Here is a 15,328-nt window from a genome sequence, read left to right as displayed (position 1 = left end):
CATCTACTCACTGGGAGGTACTTTTTCATTCTCATATTTACCTCTCTCCTGTAAAGGGAGCTCCTTTTTATGAGATTCCTTTGTTTTTTTGTTTATCAGGCGTTTGCCCACTTGTCGTGTATCTGTGGTAATAGAGTACATTGCACTTTTTCACTATACTATTTCTTAAATACTATTTCTTAAATCGCATAGTTTTATGATGGTAGTGTCTTACCTTAAATGTTTTTAAAACGTTCTTTGAACGGGCATACAAAGTCGTTGGTCTACATCTGTAGTAGCAAATAGTGATTCTTCAACAGGTTTCAATGCACGATATCTGACTGCGCACATTTCTCCTAATATATTCACAGATACGGTGTATCCATCCGTTTCCCGAAACCCCAGAAATAAGAAGTCCTGAGGAAGGTGCCACGATATCAAGTGTTAAGCACCGAAACGCGTCGACGCACTGTTTGGTCTAAAAGAATCCAGATAGGGCCGGGTAAAACTTTAGATGGGCATCACATCTTTCCACTAAAGCTTTAGAGTAACCAAATTGTCTACGGCCATTGGATCTAGTGAAATACAGTGGCAGAGATATCAAGTGGGCCACTTATACATGAGGGGTTTGTTGTGATTATGTTTAGTCTGTTGTTTATTGTGAACATATTTTGATTGTCTTCCCATTTATCGTGTACCGTAATATTGTGTTTATGTAACATTGTTGAATAATTATTTTTATCCCTCCAAGATACCTAATCTTGGATTTTAATTGTTTTGGAAGAATTGTATGAATTTATCTTGTTTTTATTGTTTAATTAACTTTAATTTTAATAAATCCAGATTGTAAACAAGACTATTTCTTTGTGGAAACCTATTTTTATGGTTGTCCGAATACCCGTGGCATATTGTGACCTTTCTTTTTACAACAAGAAAGGCCAATAGTGATTAGTGGACTAGTTGACTCCAGGGATTTCCCCTTTGACTAACTGTCTTCCAGGGTTGACCCCTTGTCGTCTGCTCAATGGCCATCAATGATTTGGCGCCATCCAGGAAATTACACCATTAATTTCTGAGAACTGCCACTTTGGCTTTCAACAAGCTTGTCTCCGACATCATTGCATCCGTAATTTCCTCTATGGACAGTGCATCATGTACCACCATCCTCACGTATTCTCCTCCCCCCTTAGTCTTCCTTAATTTCACAGCGACTAAGCGGTACTGGTGGGAGTCGCAACAGGTTGTTAGCTGGGTTGTTCACGCCAGACGATATACCGCATCTAATGAATACAGCTGCAGTTGACGGTCCACCTTCTGATGCAGAGAAGAGCATGCAAGAATGTCCCAGTGAACAGCGGCATCAACGGCTTGTGGTCCACTACAATTAGGAATTATTCTTCGCAGAGGGTTAGGTGAAAGTGTCGGCAAGCCCATCTGAATGCCAGCGCCTTGCACTCAATCTGCGCATACCTTGTTTCGGTGTCATACTATGCTCTGCTCACATACGCTATGGGGGCCCAGGACCCCGCACTCTTTTCCTACAAGAGGACTGCCCCAGCCCTATGTGGTTCACATGTGCCACCAACTCTGTCCACCAGCTCTGTCCACCAGCTCTGTCGGGCTCATGGATTGAAGTACGCCTTAATGGCGTCCATCGACAGTGGCTATTTTCACCTGTTGGAATGCCTGGTCGGCACGTGAATCCCACTCTTACTGAGTATCATTCTTTGTCAAAGTCCGCAGTGGTTTCGACAGGGTGACAAAATCCGGGATGAACTGGCTACAAATCACCTCTGTGGCACATTGTGACATTATAGCACTACTTATTGCCTCCACCTCCTTAGGGTCAACCTGCAGCCCTTCCCTGGAAAATACGCATGATAAGCTGCTGTATAGGGTAAATGCGATAGGGATCCACTGGAATGCCTTGGTTTGGTTTCGAGACTTCTTGAGGAGTAGATCTGAAGTCAACGCTCTGGGTGGCTAAGTCGTGAACCATGACGATTGATAAGGGTGTATCCCAGAGATCTTGTTTGAGCCCCTACTTGTTCAATATATATGTGGTCCTCTTGTCAAACTTATTAAATCCTTTGGCCTTGAAATCCTGTTTTACGCTGACGACACTTAGCTGTTCATGTCCTTCGAGAACAACGTGAAGAAAGAGTGAAGGAGTCATTCTCCTATGGGATGAAAGCAATAGCAGAGTGGATGTCCGAGAACTATCGTCAGCTGCACACCGAAAAGATGGAAATAATGCTTTTTGGGAAAGCACAACAAACATGGACCCCCAGCTGGTGGCCATCAGAATTAGGAACTGCTCCTACCCCTAGTCAGGGTGTAAAAAACCTAGATGTCAAGCTGGATAAGGCTCTTACAATGAAAGAGCAGGCAATATCTATAACAGGTACCTGCTTTTTATATGTTGCGCTTACTAAGGAAAGTACTTCCTTTTATTCCACTCACTGCCAGGAAAACGATGAACCAGGCTCTTGTAATTAGCAGGCTTGATTACGGTAATGCTCTTCTGGCTTCCGCCAATGAGACGTTACTCTCTATGCTTCATGTCTTGCAAAACACGGCTGCACGGCTTATCTGTAACTTGCCATCCAGATCTGCTTTACACTGGCTACCAGTCAGAAAAATAATTACATTCAAGAATTGTTGCCTCACCCAAAAATGTTTAGTGTGGAAAGGACCGAGATACATACATGAGAAGCTTAAATGCTATTAAGTTTGGGATTACACATTTTGAATCAGAGTGTTTTATTTCTTAAAACCCAATAATTAGGTTGTGGCATTATGTTTGAGTTTTGTATTATACTGTATTACATGATTGATAATCCTTAGTTATGCTAAGTGTGGTGTGCTGAAGCACTTGCCTACATGAGGAGCATGCTACACTATGTAGGGTGTGTGGTTGGAAGGATGTTGTCGTTATGACCCTTTGCGGGCAGTGTTTCCATGTCATGCATGATGACCACCGAGGTGCGGTTATCATGTTATGGGATGCAGCGCGCAGTAGTGTGGTGGTTTCACTATGTTTAATCCTCAGGGGACCTCGGGAGGAGTACACCCAAAAGGGTGTCCCATTTGCATGCGTGGAGTTTACTAAAGGAGTCCCGGGAGAAGCCAAGAGACACTTCGCATTCATTGATTTGGTGCGATGAACAAAAAAGGTGCCTTTAGTGATGAGAATTTCTTATGCTCAGAGAAGTCCATCAGGAAGAAGGAAAACTGACTACTGCCCATTATTATATCACCAGTTCTCGGAGAGTGGCGCAGGTAGATGTCCCCTCAGGCCACCCTTAGTGTCAGTCCAAAACGTGTGTGGTCCTGAAGAAGGTGAACGTGAAAACAATTGCCTTATCCACCGAAACGTGCATTTGACAGCTGTAGGAGAGATCCTAGCCCGCAACACAAATGACGGCGGAAATAGAAGATCTTTTCCAGTTGACATTGTTGGTGTATGTGCGGTATGGCTGGGATGGGTATGAGTGGTATGTAGGAGAGGATGAGTGTTTGCTTATGAATGAGTGAGGGGTTCGTAGGATGGGGAGAAAATTAAATACAGGGAAAAATGTTCTTTGTAACAATGTGCTTTGTACAAGATTTTTATGGTGAATAGATGAACAATTTGTTACTATTTTTTTCTCATGAACAAATAAGAGAAAGCAAAGATTTGATGATCATGTGAATTGTGAAAATAGTATCGTGGACACGTGATTAAAAATACTTAAGTACTTATTTGCTAAAGAAAAAATGGAAAAATATGTAAATGTGTTAATTTGTTTGAATCTGTTTCTGGTCAGACCACCAGGCACTTTGAGCAATAATAAAGGAAATACAGGTCGTGCGGGATACTGTGTTTAGTTTATAGGCTTTGCTTCCCCCCTCAGCCCTGATTTAAAATGAAACATTAGGGGGTCCTTGGTCTCAAGTAGTGTTTCCATGTCATAAATGATGACCGCAGAGGTGCGGTGATTGTGTCAAGGGAGGCTGTGTGTATCAGTGTGGTGGATGTTGAGGTGTGAGACACACAGAGGTGCAGTTTCATGGTTCTCATCAGGCTGCTAGCTCTGAACAGCTCTGCTGGTCTCTCGAAGGTATTCTCATGATATAGTCTGCTTAGCTGGTGACTGCACTGGGTTGTTTAATCTGAGACTTTGTTTGCAGCTCTGGTCCTGAGCCGAGTGAACCCCCCCCCCCCCCCCCCCCCTCGGTGTTTCGAGCAGTCAGTGTGTCACTACATCAGACTCCCAACCCCTACTATTCAGTCCCTCCAGTTTCTTCCACAACTAACAGAACTCACTATAGACACAGTTCACACAGAACCAAGAAACTGTTTAGTCTCATGAGATTGTCCCCAATGTTGCGTGCTCAAAGCATGTTGGTACCACAGACAGTAGACACTAGCTCTACTGACAAGGGGAGAGTTTAAACTAAGCACACAGAATGCAGTCCGAGGGGTCAAAGGCCACTGCTTCGTCAAAGGCCATGGCATAGGAGCAAACATCAGCGCCACAGGGCATGAAAAGGACAGAAGCAGATGTGCTACCTGCGTGCTTGTCGCCTCCTGGGACCACCAGACCTCGAAGTCTTTCTGGAGCCTCACTTTGGACTTTTCCAGCAGCAGCTGCAGGTGTTCAATCTCGGTCTTCAGCCCCTTCAGCCGACTGAAGAGGGTTTTGTAGCTGCATTTAGAGGAGAGAGAGAAGGAGCCATCAGAGGTCAGGAGGAAAAACACACAGAAATGATTTCAAGTCTCAGCAAATGTAGGACTTACATGCCTACTTCAAAACTCAACAGGCAGGACACGAGAGTCATTGTATCTACCCACTAGCAGCCCGTCCCGACGTTGTCCGGGTATGAATTGCTGCCGGCCAGTAGTGTATTGTTTTGTAGGATTTCGTTTTGATAGCATTTCTTATCTGTGACAGGCCTGTGAAACGCTCCGATTCACAGTGCACTGCTGATGCACTTAAGAGTGCGCGTTCAGTAGTGTGTGAACTCGAGTTTCCCTACTTTATTTTTCCTTGCAATATTATATAGCGCAAACTCGACAACATGGCATGAGCACAATTTACATTACAGAAGGACACATTCATTTGTGGTGGGCACGGGTAGACAAAGCGATTTGCCTGGAATCACAGGATGTTGAGCTGATGCCGAGATTCAAACGTAGCTCCCCAGCTCTAAAGTTCGCAATTCTAGAACTTGTGGAGGGAGGTGTGTCTAAAAGTGTATGTCGGTGCTGGCCATCAATGAGAGAGACCTGTGCATTTTTCAAATGGGTGGTGAAAAATATGAGTATGTTGCTGGAGATGTGGGCCGCCGTGCCACCAATGTACTTACTGGGGGAGGCTAAACACCCATTATTCCGCAACTTTCTTTCCGCATACCAGCACTCCACATACTTTCATTACGTATGCTTTTGCAATCTGCTGTTCGTGTAATGTTCTCAGTTTGTATCATTTCTGTTCCTATTGTAAAGCGCTCTGACGCCTTCGGGTAAAGTCCGCGCTATATAAAACTGCATAAATAAATAAATAAAGTACCATGACTACGCAATGCCATTATAACGCATGGCATTACATTTTTTATGCTTTTACCACGCATACATCTACAACAAAATTCGTTGTAAATGCAAGCATGGTAAAAGCATGTTTTTTTATGTTTGGATAAGGTAAGTATGGGTATAGGGGTATATGTTTTGGGGTGTTTGGCTATTTTAAGGGTTCAGCTATAGTTTTGGGTTATGGGGTACAGGGGTAGTTTTAGGGTTTAGGGATAGGTATGGGTTTTGGCGTAGAGGGGTATTTTTAGGGTTCAGGGCTAGGTTTGGGTTTTGGGCTATAGGGGTATTTTTAGGGTTCGGGGGTAGGTTCGGGTTTTGGGGTACAGGGGTATTTTAAGGGTTCAGGGCTAGGTTTGGGTTTTGGGGTACAGGGGTATTTTTAGCGTTTAGGGCTAGGTTTGGGTTTTGGGGTACAAGGGGTATTTTAGGGTTCAGGGGTAGGTTTGGGTTTTGGGATACAGGGGTATTTTTAGCATTCAGGGCTTGTTTTGAGTTTTGTGGTACAGGGGTATTTTTAGGGTTCAGGGGTAGGTTTGGGTTTTGGGGTACAGGGGTATTTTAAAGGTTCAGGGCTAGGTTTGGGTTTTGGGGTACAGGGGTATTTTTAGGGTTTAGGGATAGGTTTGGGTTTTGGGGTACAGGGTATATTTATAGGGTTAAGATGGGTTAGTGTTTAAGGGTGTTGTGGTATTTCAAGGAGTAAGGGTGGGTTATGATTATGGGGTGCAGGGGTATTTAAAGGGAGCAGGGTGGGATTAGCACACAATATGAGACATGGCATGAAGGGCGGAACGTACCACACGCCCCCAGCATTTGTCACACCCCCCAGCACATGCCCACAGCACAACACAGACACGCCCACAAGGGACTACTTTGCCGACCCAGTTCTTTTACCTTTTAAATGTATATGGTGGGCGTCTGCATAGCCTATGTCCTTCTGCTGCAACTGCCCTTTCCAACGCTGTATGGGGTGTTGTGATTGGTGCTGTGGTTCCTGAGATTACCCGCCTCAAAGGTTTGGGCTCTCTCTTTATTATATTAGTATGGATTGCTAACCCTGTCTTAAAGAGAATTAAATGACACAATCTCTCAGTGGTGGTTTAACCCCATGGCCACAGGTTTATGTGCGTAGTTGTGAGGATGAGCAAGGTAGGTAAATCTAAGAACGTGTCAACAGTTCAATGGATGCTTGAATGGATGCATGAATGAAAGAGGGAGTGGGGCAGGGCATAGAGAGTGAATAGACAAGTGTGCATGAATGGGTGAGTACATGGGTAAATAAGTGAGAAGATGGATGGATGATGAATGGATGAGCTCATGAACAAATTGATGGATTAAGATAGGTCACATCAATCCTAAGAGCTGAAGCCTCAGGCAGAAGTAGTGATGTTCCAGAAAGGACATGAATTACAGATATAATGCCAATGTAAGCATTCCATCAATGCTGGTGTTGTGTATCACACTACAATACGTTGTACTTCATTGCGTAGTTTTGCTGTATTTTATAGCTGTGCCAAGAGCCCCTAGGTGCAGCGGCATAAGCCGGTGTACCACCACAACAGGCACAGCCATGAGTAGAAGATGGGGGGAAACACTACAGCAGCCCCCCACAGCTCATCCGGGGAAGCAAAGAGACTGAACCCAATGCATCACTGCATACTGCATGGAGCATCAGTCTGAATGCCGAGAGCGGAGTACGATGTATGTCACTCACCAATGTTACATTTACATTTTATATACAAAATATCTTGAGCTGCCATTAGCGTAAACCCCTTCCCCAAACAAGTAGTAACCGAAGGGGGGCAACCCAAAGCAAACAACAGCTCAATGGGTCTGTCTGAAAACCTCTCTCTGGAATTGCTGTTTTGTGTTGACATGAGCTCTGGCAAAGTAAAAGCTCTCAATAAGCCAGACCTAAAAATAAGCGCAAATGGTAAATTAGCATCTGTTTTACAAGTAGCGCCCTCCAGGAACTGAGCAGAATGCTGAACTTTTTAGGGATTTATAAAATGCCAAGAGTGTTCCTAGAAATCTGTGACAGTCATGGATTCCCAGGGTATATCCTCTGGACACAATATTCGCATGGCAAACTTCCAGAAGGCGGGAAATCCGTACAAGTAGATCATGTGGAAATGTCCATTTGAACATGTAACGCTTTATTTACTTCCCGCCTTCCTTCCGGGCACCGCCATGCATTCTGAACATATGGGGTCCTTTTTAGGTTTCGCCTGGCGTAGCACGGCGCAGCAGTATTCGCGCAGGCAAAATCTTTTGAGAATCAGTATGGGGCTTTGTCCCGCCTCTCTGTGCCATTGCCTATTTCCATAAATGGAGGCTAGCCATTGGAACAGAGATGAGTCAGTCATTGCCCGATCAGATTCGTGGGCGTTCCGGCGATTTTTTCGCTCTCCGCCCCTTTAACAACGTCATTGCGCCGGTGGGCGGTTGTTTTTTTTTTTTGCCAAGGTTTGTTTTTGTTATTCCTCCTAAGAAGGCGGCCCTGCAGTAGCTTACTTGCTAAGCTCCACAGCCTGCTGCGGCCCTTGTTCGCTGCGCCTTCCTGTGAGGTATCTATCACACCCACCCCCTGTGCCTGTTATTTTGGGTTTGTAATCTCGAACACTGCCGCCCCTGCAAGCCCCACGAGGACCATGAATCCACAAGCCTCCCTCTCCAGAGAAGCCTGCAACCAGGGGCTCAGGCGTCTTGCGCACATAAATCATCGAGTGCAAAAAAAAGTGATCTGCTTGGAGAAAGTAAACAGTAGCCACGCACTTCCATTGTTTGCCACTGCAAGATGGCTTTATGTGTTTCGTCTGTTTGCAGTCACCCACAACATGTGAGCTCTTGTCGCAGCCCCCTCTCCCCCACACTGTATTGTAACAGAGCAGCAGTCGTTTCAGTGCCTTGAGAAAGGGTATATTTAAAATGACTCTAAATGTGGCTGCAAAAAACTTGCAGCAGTGGTCTGGTTGTACCCCCTGCTTTAGGTATTGTTTCCACCGCACATGTTGTGACCTGCCTGCCCATGTTTCTGTTCAGACAGGATCAGTGCGTGTTTTCATGTCATACGTGTGTGCTGAGGGTCTGGCAGAAATGTTTTACAAGTTGTGTTGTGATCACAAGTGTCCACGCTCATTGGAGGAGTGTGCACACTACTGTCCTCCAAGGTGTTTACTTGTGTGCTGCTGTTGTGACTTGTGTTAACATGTGTGCAAATATTATAACACTGAAGCTAAACACCGGCGTGGGGTTTCGTTCACTTTTGATCGTTTTGAGGCTTCTTTCTGATGTAAAATACCCCTTCTGCGGTGGGTTGTTCTGTAGGGCTCTGGTTCATGGACTTTGCTCCTGTGCTCTCGAAGAAGGTGGGGTATTAAATTAGAGGTTGTAAACCGAGGATATTGTTACTTGAACATACTCTGCAGCTCACACAAGATGGAGGTTTAAATATACTCCTCCTATTAAAAATGTCGATGCGTTTCAGCCTTGAAACGGAAGGCCCCTTCAGGACGAATGAAGGACGAATGAAAGACGAAGTACATATAGGGATAATATAAACACATGTATACATTCAGACACCAGATACTGTCACCCAGGTGAGCATTTTTAAAAAAATGACATGCAGCTGGCCATCTCCTTTGACAAAGATCTGGTCATAGTAAAATAACCTTTTTCAACAGGGATGACAGCATTTGCAGCCTGGATGACCAAGGACTGCCTTCAGCTGAATGCAGAAAAAAAAGAGATTATGTTATTCGGTAAGGCTCAACAGCTCTGCTCTTGCAATTGGTGGCCTTCAGAACTAGGCGCTGCTCCAACACCCAAACAGGTAGTTAAGAACTTGAGTGGCCGATTGGACCATAACCTTACTTTGTTGCTCAATTACCATGCATGAAGGCAAAGCATTTTCAGGTTGAGGTGCAGAACCGTGCCCTGCTGCTGCAACAGAAGATCATACCAAAGACGCAGCCTGATCAGAGGACAAATTCTCATGCTCAAAAGCTCAGGATACCAGACTCTCCGTGCCCAATCCAGAGCCATAAGAAAGACTTGGGCCCGGTTGTTCCTCACCTTTTTGAGAACTCTGGCGTGGTATTGGCAGAAAGGCATACAGGAGACCGGAGCTCAAAAGCGTCAAGGAGTGAGAGCTGCCTTGAAAACTCCAGTGCGCAAAATTGAAGACATTGACTATTCTCGGCAGAGGACAACAGATCCAAACAAGGATCTACTCTCCTTACTCTTAGAAGAGACCTTGTGCCACCTCTGGATGGAGACGCCATTCTTGTTCAACTAGGCATTGATGGCTGAGTGTGTCCACTCTGGCATTCAGAGACCCACTAGAGATATGGCCTGGAGTTCCAGCTATGTCCAGAGATGCAAAGCCTCTTGACAGAGGGTCCACAATCCCACCCGCCATGTTTGTTGCAATATCACATGTGTTGTCTGTGAACACTTAAACCAGACTAGCCCTGATTGAAGGAAGAGAGGCTTTCAATGCCAACCCGGATCACCGAACTTCAACAGATGTATATGGAGCCTGGATTCTGCCAAATACCAGAGTGCTCTGATCTCCACTTCTCCCAGATGGCCGCCCAAGCCCAGGAGTAATGCATCTGTCACTATAGTCAGCTATGGTTGGAGAAGGGAGAGTGGTCTGCTACTGACCCAATAGAAGTTCATCAGCCACCACTGCAAGTCTTTTGCAGTTCTCTCAGAGATATGGACCATGTCAGAGAGTTTCCTCTGATGCTGTGCCCAAAGGGACTTCAGGTCCCACTGCAGACCTTGCATATGCCAATGTACTGGTGTTAGAAGCAGGATGCATGAGGCCCTGAGGCCCAACAACTTCAGAGTCCATCTCACTGAAACTACAATAGAGCCTGGAACATCGGTATCATAGCCTAAATATCTCGAACCAGTGCTCGTGAGGATAGGAAAATGCACTTTGCAAAGGGATGTTTTGAGGGGTTCTACCTCCTAAGAAAATTTGGGGGAAAATGGTGCACTATACAACACATTTGTCATTATATATTAAATTATATTAGCTTTAAAAGCATAATAAATAATGACCTTACTGTGCACCAGGATACAGCAATCTTTATTGGGTCTTGTGAATGATTCCTTCCCTATGACCCTCTCTTCTCTCCATAGCCCCTCTCTCACATGTACCATGGTTTTATAGGACCTCTCATATCAGTGTAGGGTCGTGGAGCACTTTACATCAAACACACACAGAGACAATGAATCATACATGTGTAAACCAGTGTATAGAAAATGTTACATAAGGCAAAGGAGACGGCGTAGGATTCTAATGTCATCCATACTGTTAGGTGCGTTTTAAGAGTGCCTGGTCTGGAGAAGCACAAACTCAGGATTTAGAACATAACACAGTGGTTAGGGTTAGCTTACTAATAAGAATGTATTTCTACCCAAACAAAACTTTTTTAGCAACCTCAGGATAATGAAAGACTGGGGAAAAATAACTTTCTAAGCTGTACCATGCAGCTTGCATGCAGCTCCTTGATGGCAGTTCATAGCTCACTGTGCTAGATTACGATTGTAACTTACAAACTGCACAGCAACTTCCAGCTGACACACCTCTGTCAAGACATGTCTTAACTGCCACTTAGGGTAGTGTAAGGTCCAGGACTTCAGCCATCCTCCACACCAACAGGTCGAGGTCACTCGAGTGGCACCGTTCTGGGTCTGTCAGTAGATCCTTTGGGCCTGACTGGCACTGAGAGCAACCCCCAGCGGAAGACCAGGAGAGGCCCTTCCTGACTCCATAGGGCCCGAGGTCCCTCCTGAGGGTTAAAACTGCCCAAAGATGAGGGGTGTAGCCTTATAAAATTATTTAAGTTGGGTGGTAGTTGCTCCGGCTCCTGGAAATTCAGTGAGGCGTGGAGACAGCCCAGGCGCAGGCTCCACCACAGAGCTAGTCCTCAAGTACTAATGGCACCATAACTCGTCCGAAGACATACACAGCTAAGTCAATGAGAGCTTCAACTTTAACTTCTTCTTGTGGGACTTCCTTGCCTTCCCTAACAATTTGGAATGGGATGACAATTGCCGGGTGCGACTTTGCGAAGCATCTCAGGACCTTCCTCATGACTAAGATCTGGGGCATCACAAAGCCAGTCGGCATTGGGTGTAGTGGAGCTTAAAGGGCCACTCCCTCAGTGCCTTATGATGCATGGCACTGCAATCCTCGCATGTCTTGGCATTGCGTTCTCTTACCAGACACCAAAGACAAACCAAGTGCTGATCCATCACCGACATCTGTCAGTGATAGGCACAGCATGGTTTAAGAGCTGTCTCTCTGGTAGACATCCTTCATACGAGGACACAATGTCTCGAAAAACTTTCAATAAAAGGTTGAACAAGGGGCTGTCAAAAAGTCACTGACGATAGCTCTCTCTGGATCTGCACAGACTGGCATTGATATTAAAGAACTGACGTCAGAGTGCTGGGGTGACACCTATATAGGCAATGCACACATCACTTCCAGCACAGATGACACCAACACCATCGTAAGGAGCCGAACAACGCCACCTACCAGTGGGCACGGGTACTCCTCACCCGGTAAAGTAAGGAATCCGTGGCTAGAAGTCTCTATCAGATACATCAAAACCCAAAAGCTTGAGGTAAAAGATGAAAACTCCAGCGGAGTGAGCCAAGAGGTGATTGTAGGAAAGTAGGGTCTGCTTCCAATAGTTAACCCACTTTTTGCTGTGATTCTCTGATTTTTCGACTTCAGTCTGGCTGTGGCCCTGCTAATCAGGCCCACAGCCTAGCTGTTTTCTCTCTAAATTAATATCATGTACTTTAGGTACATACCAGATTGGTTACTGGGACACCCTTGTGAGCCCCTGTATAGTATATCCTAGGTACCCAGGGCATAGGTGTATCCTAGGCCTACCAGGGGCTGCAGCATGTATTGTACCACCCCTGGTATACCTTCCAAACTGACACCACAGGTCTGTTCACACAGCCTGGGTAAGGTGGTGTAATCACCCCTTACTTAGATATAGTATACCAATATCTATATACCTATATAGACACATATACACCTATAAGCCACTCCTAAGGCAGACCTCGACAATCCTGGAGGTAGAGTGCTTGGTTTTATGTGAGAGGGTGCCCTAGCATGAGCTGAGCCCCTCTGCAGCTTTCGGAACAATCTCCTTATAGCTGCTCTATGATATAGCCATACCATATACTCTTAAGTGCATTATAATCCTCGCGGTTAATGCTAACTTTGGTTTGGCTTTATCAAAACATGTTGTGTAAGGTGTCAAACACTTTGGAATACTACCCCCAGCCATTCTTGGCGGTGGGGGTAGCATTCCACCCTTCTAGAGAGAGAAGACATGTAGTTACTGGTAAACCCGGGTAAAGTTAAACAGAGCCTCAGCATCACAAAATGGATGCTGCTGCCACAGACACGAGTCTGCCCTCCTGCTGCTGAACGAAACTCGGTACAAAAGGGGGTGGCGACGGACGGAGCATCTGAATCAATCAAACACTCACACCAAGTCAAAAGATCAGGGTTTAATCCATCACCGTTCTTTAGCCCACTCTGCCACCCCAGTTCAGACATGGCTATATGCAAATCAGTCTGACCCTGTGCCTCATGGGAACAGTCCAGCCTGAACTGCCAGGCCATGTCTTCCGAGGACCGGTTGCTGGCATTCCAGCCGTCTTCATCCCAGCTTGCTTGAATACAGTGGCAAAGTGAGTAAGGGACTCACGTCTGAGCATACCCTGCCACACTTATGGCGGCCAAAAGCGGTACAAAAGGGGGTGGCGACTGGCGGAGCATCTGAATCAATCAAACACTCACACCCAGTCAAAAGATCTGGGTTTAATCCATCACCGTTCTTTAGCCCACTCTGCCACCCCAGTTCAGACATGGCTATATGCAAATCAGTCTGACCCTGTGCCTCATGGGAACAGTCCTGCCCGAACTGCCCAGCCATGTCTTCCCTGGACCGGAAACAAGCTTCAGAGGACCGGTTTCTGGCATTCCAGCCGTCTTCATACCTCTTTGGTAATTTGGTCCATGTCATTGGCCTGAGGTTCGTTGTTGGCATCTGTGTCGCTGTCCTTTCTGTTGCAAACGAAGTCCTACGCAGCTGATATTACAGGACCAGATTAAAGACTTGTTTCTTCTTGTGGAGAAGCGTGGCTCAATGGATAGAGCGGCAGATCCTGATGCAGAGGTCTGGCCCGGACCAGGGTTCAAATCCCACCTCGGCGACTCTTGGACTCAATCTACCTGGACCTGATAATTCTCGCCTCAGTGCCTATTCCAATCATGGAGTCCCACTCTGTGACTCTAGGCAATAGCTTGCTTAATCTCCACCACGGCCCCCACAGCGCTAGGATGCCTGGCTTCACCTTGGGGATGCCCAGGAGAGGCATCTCACAGGGAGAGCCAGGAAGGGTTCCACAGCGGTATGAATACAGCGCTACGAGACCTCTGGGTAGAAGTCGCTATATAAATACAAACACATTTACATTTACATTTACATGCGTCCAGATGGGATATTTGGAGGCCCTCAGCCCACCATGTTCATATGACTTTATCTGAATCCCTCCAGGAGAGGCTGCCTTCTTTAGCTGTTTAGAGTAACCCATTCTCTACTCAAGGTATTACGCCGGGTGAAGGCTCTACTAAAGTTATTGTCTGGGAAGAGCAGCCAGCCTAACCAAGGCAGCCCTTGACAATAATACGCCAGACACTCATGAACCACAGACTTCAGTGATAAGCAGGGAGAGAATCAGGACGACTCACTGCTTATCAGTCTCTGAGTCATGTGTGTGTCTGTGAGCAGCGTCCCCGGGCTAGAGGCTGATCGCACATCGGCCTTCACCACAGCATGCCTGGGATACATCAGGCCTCAGCTAGCGCTGTCTGGGATGATAAGCAGCAGGAGGCGCGGGGTGCATGGATGAACCGATGGAAAGGTGCACTGAAGAGCAAGCAGGGTGCATGCGGGGGCTGCAAAGAAGCAAACCCTGAGCATTGGCACGATAAAAAGCAGACATTCACTTGACAATTGACAAGAAGCTGAAGGGGGTTCTGCTGGGTTCACACTCTACCCTTTTTCCTTTCTTTTATTTATTTATTTTTAATTTATTAATGCGTTTTTATCTAGCACGGACTTTACCCGAAGGCGTCAAAGCGCTTCACAAAAGGAACAGAAAACTATAAGTGAACAACTTACAAAAGCAGACGACAAGTTACATGAGGTAAAAGTGACAATTGTGAGCAAACAAAATACATGAGTTAGCAAACAGTGCATTACAGGAGGAAAGAGTGACAAGTGTGCAGGTTACAAGAGAAAACAAAGTACAATTAGAGGTAATATAATAGACACTGAGGCACAAGAACAAACGTTACGTAGGCAATAGTGACACTTGTGCCAGTATCTAAAGCAAACAAAATGTGCGAGGTAGCAAACAGTGTGTTATAAGAGAAAAGTGAAGTGTGCATGTTACAAAAGAGAACCAAACACAGGTAGAAGGATAATACTGCAATAAATTGCAGACACTCCAACCACACGAACGCACTACCCCTCGCCCGTTTTTGGACAGCTTCTGGCTCGCAACTGTGCTTTTTTGTTGCAGTTTATATAGTATGAACTTGACCCCAAGTTTTGGAGCGCTTTACATGAGCATCAGTTGCATTAGAGAAGTACACATCTGTCAGGCATAGCCCAGGTGTTTGCTCTGGAGACAAGGGGATTACTAGGGCTTGTCAGCAGA

The 15,328-nt window shown here is 45.8% G+C and overlaps 1 protein-coding gene across 1 annotated transcript in view; it reads right to left on the bottom strand.

Annotated features, from left to right (window-relative positions):
- KIF6 (kinesin family member 6) overlaps positions 1 to 15,328 on the bottom strand; it is a 1,537,786-nt gene that overhangs the window by 168,260 nt on the left and 1,354,198 nt on the right. The window contains exon 18 of the mRNA XM_086925888.1: positions 4,535 to 4,670. Coding sequence (XP_086782014.1) covers positions 4,535 to 4,670 — 136 coding nt within the window. The remainder of the gene's footprint in view (positions 1 to 4,534; positions 4,671 to 15,328) is intronic.

Source organism: Lissotriton vulgaris, chromosome 6 (assembly GCF_964263255.1).
Source record: "Lissotriton vulgaris chromosome 6, aLisVul1.2, whole genome shotgun sequence".
Taxonomy (NCBI): Eukaryota; Metazoa; Chordata; class Amphibia; order Caudata; family Salamandridae; genus Lissotriton; species Lissotriton vulgaris.
The sequence above is the reverse complement of the archived record's forward strand: the minus strand, read 5'-3'. Positions and strand labels throughout refer to the sequence as shown.